Below are 9,863 nucleotides of genomic sequence, written 5' to 3' on the forward strand. Positions count from 1 at the left end.
TATAATGAACTTTAACGGTTAAACACATGCTGCTTCAAGATGAAGACGGGGAGTATAAAGGCTTTGGTCTCTGAAATTATGCGAAAGGATGACATATTATGGGAGAGTGGAATTTGAAGTATAATGAGCTTTAAACACATGTCGCTTCAAATTTCAGTCTAGACATTTTTTCATGTAACGGAATGTAACGGTTTTCGGTGCAGGAGCTATTCTAGGGGAACCTTGCAGAGCGCACGTGTCTAGAGGACATTTTTTCATGTAACGGAATGTAACGGTTTTCGGTGCAGGAGTTATCAGACTTAGAGGGAACCTTGCAGAGCGCACGTGTCTAGAGGAGGGACACGCTCACGAGTGCACGCGTCACTGACGATAAATTTGACTGCACAAGTTTCAACAAGTTTCAACAAGCCAATTGGGGTTTTATGCCTTTGGTTGGGATTGAACTTTTGACTGTCAGTTGGAAAGCAAGCATAATATGAGGCAATATAGAACTTATACTAGATTCACTAGTATATCATTAGATGTAGAGAGAAGGATTCACTTTAATCTGACAGTATAGGAACGCTCGATCAAAATGGAACTTAGTTACTCCTTGTCTGTATTCTCCTTCTCTAGCCTTTCGTAACGCAAAGATCGTTAAGGAGAGAGAAGCATGTGGTTTCACTTTAATCTGACAGTATAGAAACGCTCGATCAAAATGGAACTTAGTTACTCCTTGCCTGCTTCACTCCCCTTTCGTAATAGAGAATAGCAAAAAAGGAATTTAGAAGGGTGCCAGTAAGAGATGGAGCGAGTAAAAGAAGGAGAGAGCAGATGTTGCTAAGACAGCATAGATGTAGAGTGAAGGATTCACTAGTATAGCATTAGAGTAATATGGATTCACTTTAATTTGTCAGCAAGGGAATTTTTCCCTCACTTTATTCATCCCCCTCATCTAGCATTCACTTCAATCTGTCAGTATAGCATTAGATGTAGAAATATGGATTCACTTTAATTTGACACCAAGGGAATTTTTCCCTCTCAAAGAGATTTTTTCCCTCATCTAGCATTCACTTTAATCTGTCAGTATAGCATTAGATGTAGAAATATGGATTCACTTTAATCTGTCACCAAGGGAATTTTTCCCTCACAGGGATTTTTTTCCCTGAGGGAATTTTTCCTCCTAAAAGGGAAATTTTTTTTCCCCTCACCTTTAGAGGGGGAAGGGGAGAGAGAGAGATATCTCTTTTCAACCCCCTCACCACCACTGGGCAGGGGGAAGGGGAAATAGAAAGAGAGAGAGAGAAAGATATATCTCTCTCTTTTCAACCCCCTCACCACCACTGGGCAGGGGGAAGGGGAAATCTATTTTTAGAACACCCCTCACCCACCAGGCAGGGGGAAGGGGTGGCTGGATGGACGAGGGGGGAGAGAGGGAGGGGGTTTTGGAGCAAAAAAGTCAGTCCAAAGTATCATATTGTATCTACTGCTATGGTTTGTCAATGCTATGTCGTGTTGGTGCTATGCTTTGTCGATGCTATGTCATGTCGATGCTGTGGTTTGTGGATGCTATGGTCACAGAGGAAAGAAACACTTTATGCTTATTCCGTGCTATGGTGGTTCCCCACTCCCACAGCAGCTTCTCTTTGTCACAGATACAGAGTAACGGCCAGCATTGGTCACAGTAGTTACTGTTATCACATAGTTATTCAAAAGTATTCTTTGAGTATCTATAGTGAGGTCCACGTTATAATGGCAGAGTGTGATTTGCAATGGTGTTGCTATCCTTGTGTATCATTCAACAAAGCAGATGGCGCTATCTCTTTCAGGCATTGAAAGGTTGCCACATAGTTTATCAACAATGTAGAAATTCAACTAATTGACAAAATAGGGTCAAGGGTTAGGTTTTATTTAGGTTACATTTAATAATGCTTCATAAGGATAGGTTAGGTTTTTACTTTGGAATTGCAATATGCTAAAAGGGGCTAGGGTACAGGTAGTCATGTTTTTTTGTTGTTTCAAAGGTTTTATTAGGGTTATATTCAATAATGTTTCATAAGGATAGTTTAGGTTTTTGCTTTGGAATTGCAATATGCTAGAAGGGGATAGGGTCCAGGAAGAGTTATGTTTTTTGCTGTTTCAAAGGTGAAAGGATAGGTTGGGGTTAGGAGTTTGCTTTGAAATCCAAAGTATTGAATGTGAAAGAGTTAGGGGTTAGGTTTTTTCAAGTTACATTTAATAATATTTCATGAGGCTAGGTTAGGTTTTTGCTTTAAAATTGCAATATGCTAGAAGGGGGTATGGTCCAGGTAGATTCATGTTTTTTGTTTCAAAGGTGAAAGGATAGGTTAGGGGGTTAGGAGTTTGTTTTGAAATCCAAAGTATTGAATGTGAAAGGGTTAGGGGTTGGTTTTTTTCAAGTTATACTCGATAATGTTTCATGAGGCTAGGTTAGGTTTTTGCTTCAAAACTGCAATATGCTAGAAAGGGCTAGGGTACAGGTAGAATTATGGTTTTTGATATTTCAAAGGTGAAAATATAGGTTAGGGGGTTGAGATTTTGCTTTGAAATTGCAATATGCTGGAAGGGATTACGGGTTTTTACGAAGATTTATGTTTATTAATGTTTTAAATATAAAAGGGGAGGTTAGAAGGTTAGGTTTCGGCTTTTAAATGACAATATGCTGACTTGGTTGTAGTGTTTTTTAACATTAGTTAAAAAACAACAGTTATATTTTATTAATTATATTATTGAAAAGTACTCTTTCTTTTATAAAATGAAATGATGATAATATCGAATTTAATGATAGATCATCATTAGATAATAATATCCTCATCAAAATGGAATGACGGCTCCAGTTATGGTGCTCGGTAACCATCATCACAAAGAACGTTACATTCAAAGATCTGACTGAATGGAACGGGAAAAATCCGTTACTAACGCATGTGCGATACGGTGCTGTCTGAGACCGAGAGTGGTTTGTACTCCCACACGATTACTCATGGAGCAATATTGTAGAGGCTCATCTCGCCTCTCTCCAATTTCTCCTCAGCATTTTTAATGTTTTTGTCTTGAAGAAGCCACTCTGTTCTCAAGGTGCGGTCCCTTCTCTCCCTTCGGACATATTTCTGAAGTAATTTATCTCTTTGATAGAGATAGTTTGTATCCCCGCTGAAAAAAGTGATGAAATGTTGTAATCAATCATGCAAATGCAACCTAGCAGTGCCAAAAAAGGTAACCGGTACTTATTAATCAAATATTTTATTCACAACTGTGGCAAACTTCCTTCTGTTATCAGAACAAATTAATATTTTATTTGTATGGCTCGTATGATTCACATTTGTAGCAAACAGTATCAATACAAACATTGTTTGGAATTTGAAATAATCTTGAATTCTTTTATTCTCATTTTGGAAATTAGACTTTATAGTGAAATGACACAAATGCCACTCTCGAGAACCGATCACCAATATTGATAATATTATTCGGTAGGGTAACTTATGCTATAGTAAGATTCCCGTTATTAGTACGGTAATCAGTTGAAATGATAGGACAACAGGGTAGCCGATTCACTGTTTTCAATGCCTTTTATGTTAGATAGCTGTGATTCTTGTTATACCAGTATATCCAACGTAATATTAATTATTGTTGATTCTTTTAAATAACGATAACAAATATTTTCTTATAATTCAATGTTGAAATCTCATAATTGAGATAAAATATTTTGGTAGTTTATTATATTTCTTCATAGCAATAAAACGATTTACTATGTGTAATGACAGACAAGGATAGCTACATCAAATGTTGATCAGGTGCTGACTCTATAACTTTTAATTTCTAAGTAATTCTACTTCATTTATTTATTTTCACTTTCTCATCACTTCATAAATTGACAGGGGAAATCAAATTATTAACTTTAAATCTGTAATAGATTCTTACCCCAAAAATCCCACGGATTTCCTTGTGCCTTTATTAGTCTGTTCAGGCATCTGTTTAGAGATTCTTGTGCTTTATTAGTCCTCGATAGCTCCTTGAAAACAGAGAAACTCTCAGGAGTAACTGTCTCCAGCCATTGCTTCCTGAAGTAACTGTAAAGAGAGAAAACACAGCTTTGTGAATGAAAAGAATCTTCTCAAATCCAGTGCTCGATGACATATATTGCATCATTTAGTCTAGTGTAGAGGAAAATAATGTCATCCTTATTGAACTAGAGCCAGGGGTGCACAACCCGCGGGCTGCGTTTTTGCGGCCCTCGGCCCTGTGCACAATGTTACTTTCAAAAATCTCAATTTAAGTGCAAACAATTCGTTCGTTTTCTTGAACTATTTCGTCAAGTTGACCATTTCATTTTCCTTGAATAGAATTAGTTATTGTCTTTATCTCTTGTAGTGATGAGAAGGTTAACGAAGCACATCTCCAACCATTTCCAGACAACTTAAATATTAATTTATTTTAGACTTAAAATCCTTAAGCCGCGTTTACACCAAAGTTATTAACAAAATGTAACTTAATCCTTATAGATTCTATTAGATTAACAGAGATTGAGAAACATATATGATCAGTGATCATCATGTGTATGATAAGTTTTGTTCAATCTAATAGAATCTATAAGGATTGAGTTATTAACATTTTGTTAATAACTTTGGTGTAAACGCAGCTTAAAAGGAACCGATATTTCTTTCCAAGGCAAAACATGTACGTTGCTGGACACATTTTTTCAAATGTAGGCTAAAAAATTACGAAAGGCTGCAGTAGGGTGAGACAGATAAATCCAGGTACCATACAGTTTGGTAGGTTATTAAAGTTTGCGGCTCGCCACTATTCAGTCGAAAATTACATGCGGCCCAATCTACTAAAAGATTGGGTACCCCTGAGCTACACCAAGAATGTGCGAGAATTTCTATTACAAGGAAAGTGTCAAATTTTAAAAATAAGAACTTACTCTATCAATACCCTTGATTTTTCTGTGTGATAAATTAAAGATAATACATCGGTGGCCTCCTGGGCTCTGCTTAGTGGCAGGAGGGCAATTGCCATCAATTGCTTTGCCATTGACCATTCGTCGCTATCTCCCGGATGAATACCATTTTTTTCGCTTTTCTCTGTATCGACTATAAAAACAATATTTATCTTGAATCTATGTTAAAATTCTTCATTCAAACAGTTTCAATAACTAATTCTGTCAACAATTTATAGTTTTATAACTACGAAAATTTTGAGTATTTTAATCTTTCAACGAGCAATTACTACCGTATCAATTTGAAAATTGTTTTGAAGTAGGACAACATTTGAACAAAATGAAGCAGATGAACAGTTAAACTGATGTCCAAATAATTCGTCCCAAACTTAATACGCAGGTAACACCAACAATATATGGAAGGATAGTGTAGGCCTTTATATGAATAGGAATGATTGGTCTTCCAGCTCTTATGTTGGTAGGCCTATCCTATTATATTAGGTATTATTAGGAATATTATTGTTTATTTGTAGTCTGGTGTATTTCTATGATATAACATTAAGTGATGCACATGAATATCCTTCAAAATCTATTCTAATGTTAACCTACATTAGGATTTACTCCAAACTTCCATATCCAACTGGAATTATAATTGAAAGCCTATTCCAGTAGCTTTACCATTCTATTGGTAAACAAGTTTGTTCACCAAAACTAGAGATGACATGGAAGTGGTGAATCATAAAAACAACCTGCAAACATCATACTAAAGCTGCTTTTACACCGGAGTTAATAACATAGGTTTTTAACATTTTTGTTATCAACTGATGTTAATTACAAAAGTTAATAACATCATGTTAAGTTGTGTTTACACTGGAGTTGATAACATGAGTTATTAATAAAAAGTTGTCAACTTGACTGAATCGACAAAAAATTCTCTTGAAATAAGTTGATAACTCGTGTTTTCAACAGAAAATTCCTTGTAATTAACAAGATTTATGTTATCTATCGAGAGTTGGTAACTTCTATTAATAACAGGTTACTATCTTCCCCGCAACCCCCTCGCCCAGCATCCCTACCCTACAACTACAGCTGTTCCCTAATAACTACAACTGCAGACAAAACACGTGACAAAGTTATAAACTTTTGTTGATAACAAAACTAGCAGCCAAAAGAAAATGTTATTAACTTAATATATTGAAAACTTTTGTTTTAAACGCATTATAATTCATTTACATTAGATCAGATGAAGATCATTATTTTAATGATCACACACATGTTTCAATCAAAATTTGAAGACAATTTTTGCTTTTTATTCTGGCTGTTATATCATATGAATAGTCTCGTTAAATGTAATCATATGGAAGTCAATTATATTGATAGCAAGATCTTGTTAATAACAAGGAATTTTCTATTAGAAACATGAGTTACTAGTAGTTCTGTGAACAGTAGACCTCGCGTAGTTATAAACCGCAGCCTCCTCTTATACTGTCCATCAGAGTAAATCCTGTCTGTATGTCGTGTCGGCGAGATATCGGTGTAAAAACGGCTAATGGCTGTTGGGGTTGGTGTATCAAAAATACTAACATCAAAAGCTAATCTCCTTCAAGATATACTGGCATCAGGACAGCCCAAGTTCAAATCACAGAAAGTTCGAAAGACAATACTATGTTATTTTAGTTATTAATTGCATGCAATCGATAGTTCATTTATTTATTTATTTATTCACAATGGATGCAACGGGTTCCCCCAAATATGTCTCCTTAACAAGAAAAAAAAATGTACAGATAGAAATGAAAAAAGAAAAATAATACAAACTTATGCAATAATACCATCCCTACACCATGCATGGTATTGAAAACCAATTTCCTGACATCTTATTTTCAACTGTGCAAGAAATTGATTATTGTCAGGTGATAAAGGTTCGTTGATGAACACTCTGCTTTCTGAGAATAAGGAACCTTTTTAGCAGTAAACTTTCCTGCCTGCTCCCTGAATTTCTTTATCCACACATCTCTCTCGAATTTGTTTGAGAATTGGACTATAATGAACGGCACCCTCTCTGTCTCTCTCTTGAACGATGAAATCCTGTGGGCTGCAGTGATGCAGCTGCTACTGACGTCGACTCCCAGTGCAGCTCCAACGTCTTTCACCACACATTGAATGTCCTCATTAGGTGTGATGGGAATACCACTAATTTCTACATTATTCCGTCGCCAATACTGTTCGAGGATCTCACTTTTTCTTGTAGTTCATTCACAGTTTCCTCAAACTGAAGATTTATTTCACGTATCTCCTTATTTTGTTTTTTAATTTCACCCAATTCGTTTTCTATACCCTTTATTTAAACGTTTGTAAAGTCAATAACATCAGAAATGAACTCATTAGACTTTTTAAGTTCAGATAGCTCATCTTTGAATGATTTTAATTCACTGAACACCTCCTCCTTAAACTTTTCAAACATTTTCACCATATAAAGTCCTTTGATTCATTCTAAATTAGAACTTTTCTGTTTTCGAATGTTTGGACTGAAAATTGGACCAGAACTCAAGTGTATCGAACATAATCTACTTTTTGAACTATTTATAGTGTATAAATAAAAATTCGGGAAAGAAACAGTTTTGGTCTGTGCCTGTTAGTCCTTCCCCAATCATTTTAAAGAATTGTGTGATGTTTATCAATAAATAAATAACGAGCGAAGCTCGTTTCCTTGATATTTATTCATAATTAATCAAAAATGATAATCATGTTCAAAATAGAAAAATATTTTTGCGATGTTTCCAAATTCATCAAAAAAGTTAAATTTCCTTTTAATCTTTTTGTGTAGTTGAGAATTTGATATTAAGTTGTAATTATACATATTGAATGAAAAAGACTAAGAAATTGTCAAAAACCTCAGATTTATTGATACTTAGAAAGACCGGATTAAAAGATTCCTTTTAATCCTTCAACCCTAAAACTTTTTTAGCAGATGCATTCAACTGCTGGGGAACTCTTAGCCTTTGTATGTTTAGTATTTTGATAATGAATTAATCAGACATAGTATCAGTAATGACCATTTTCAGTGTTCATAGTGTATGAATAACAGTCCTTTTTTCATTTAGTAGAATTTGAAGTAGTTCTCAAGTGAAAACTACAACTACTACAGTTGTGTATGTTGGGCTGCATGTTTACTCTAAAAACTTCAAAATAGTAACTTGCTGCTATTAGTGTAGAATGGTACATAGTATATTAACAAATATTGTAGCAATCATAGTATATCATTCTAGATATATTATAATTTCATATTTTGTTAATTTTCTCAACGCACATAGTCAGTCCGTTGCAACTCACTTTTTGCGGCCGTCGCCAGTGACACCAAAAGAGCTTTTAGTGTGGTGCGCCAACGTCAGTTGGCTTAAAGCCTTGTACACACGTCCGTACAGATTCGCGGGAACAATCGTATGTACACATGCCTCGGCATTCACTGTACGTCCTTGTGGACGCGTTCCATGTATGCCTCGGCTTTCAAAAAGCTATCTGATTTGCAGACAACACAAAGACATGGTAGATGTAAATTTTCCACATCATGACAACAATGGCATCATTCCATCATTGAAGATTATTATTACAAAATGCAGCGGTATAATTTATTTTAATGACTTGTAAAATAAAATCGAGAATAAAACTTAACAAACGAAGTTGGTGGGTTGAACGATTGTAGGTTGAAGTAAGGAAATAAATTGCTACATCACATAAGAAATGAGATTGACAATTCAAAATTTATTGGGATGTCAAAACATTATTTTGTTAATTTAAATATACTGAATCTAATTCAACTAGTTATCCAAACAAATGATACTATTATGAGGAAAGCAATAACTTTACAAGAACGATTGGCCCTAACTTTGAGATTCTTGGCATGAGGTGATTCATTTGTAGGTTTCCGATATCTATTCTGAATCTAGAAAAATAAAATTTCTACAATAATTCCAGAAGTTTTGATGACCCAATCAAAGCACTTAACACTGTCCCACAAAATTGACAGTCTTCTTTAACGAAATCAGCCATAAATTGAATCAAATACTGAATTGCTGCCCATTTTAAACTAACTCTGCTCATACACATGACAAAACAAGATTTTCCAAAAGATCAGCTTCAAGATTTACCAAGGAATACTAGTTCAAAGTTTCAATAAATCTCACTATAGATAGCCTAGCTATCTAAAACGTATAATACCATATTGAAGATTACAATTTTGATCACCAACTTTGATTGATATAATAAAACAAACACAAGATCATTTGATAGCCACAGTAAAATATGTGAGCTATACTTTTTTGTAGGAACCCTGTAGAGAAGCTATTTTCACTTAAATTATACAGTTCTAAATTTGTTAATCATGATACAAATTATATACTCCATGCATGTTTCTATTTAAATATTTGACAATCCACATATCCTACAAAATTACAAAAATCCTACAATAATTTACAATTAGTTATTGGATCACAATTTGATTTGTCATTCATTAACCTAATTCTTTGGGATTAGGTTATGACGCCTTCAATGTTTACGTTTTGCCTCACCAATATGGCAAAATCGCGTCCACACGTACATCCAATGCTCGCCCCCAGGCCCCTTTGAGCACGCCAAATTCCGACAGGGTTCCGGTTCGCCCACATGCCTCAGCGAACAGTGTCCAGATGTGCGAATGGAAGCCCATACTTGCCTGCACTTATGCACGTATTACACGTATGCTCACTCGAGGCAAACGTACATGTGTACACTGTACACGAGCGCACAAAGTGCGTCCATTGCAACTTACTGTACTGTTATACGTCCATTGTAGAAATAAATAGAAGTGAATTGGTGACAACCCACGAGGTACGTGCGTATCAACTAACGGAAGTCGTAAAGGACAGTGATTTTTTAACTGCACAGAAATGCT

The 9,863-nt window shown here is 35.3% G+C and overlaps 1 protein-coding gene across 1 annotated transcript; it reads right to left on the minus strand.

The window, feature by feature from the left end:
* Positions 1–2,676: 2,676 nt before the first annotated feature.
* On the minus strand, positions 2,677–5,065 carry LOC120355025. The gene is made up of 3 exons (XM_039443267.1): positions 4,922–5,065; positions 3,919–4,067; positions 2,677–3,150 (listed from the first exon to the last, which is right to left on the minus strand). The coding sequence occupies exons 1-3, from the start codon at positions 5,029–5,031 to the stop codon at positions 3,071–3,073; spliced, it is 339 nt and encodes a 112-aa protein (XP_039299201.1). The 5' UTR covers positions 5,032–5,065; the 3' UTR covers positions 2,677–3,070.
* Between the last annotated feature and the right edge of the window lie 4,798 nt (positions 5,066–9,863).

Source organism: Nilaparvata lugens, chromosome X, assembly GCF_014356525.2.
Source record: "Nilaparvata lugens isolate BPH chromosome X, ASM1435652v1, whole genome shotgun sequence".
NCBI lineage: Eukaryota > Metazoa > Arthropoda > Insecta > Hemiptera > Delphacidae > Nilaparvata > Nilaparvata lugens.

Coding starts and splice junctions, on each gene's coding strand:
- LOC120355025 (XM_039443267.1), bottom strand. CDS start 5,031: ATGGCAAAGCAATTGATGGCAATTGCCCTCCTGCCACTAAGCAGAGCC. Junction 4,068..4,921: donor AAATCAAGGGTATTGATAGA/GTAAGTTCTTAT, acceptor CTCTCTTTACAG/TTACTTCAGGAAGCAATGGC. Junction 3,151..3,918: donor AAATCCGTGGGATTTTTGGG/GTAAGAATCTAT, acceptor CACTTTTTTCAG/CGGGGATACAAACTATCTCT.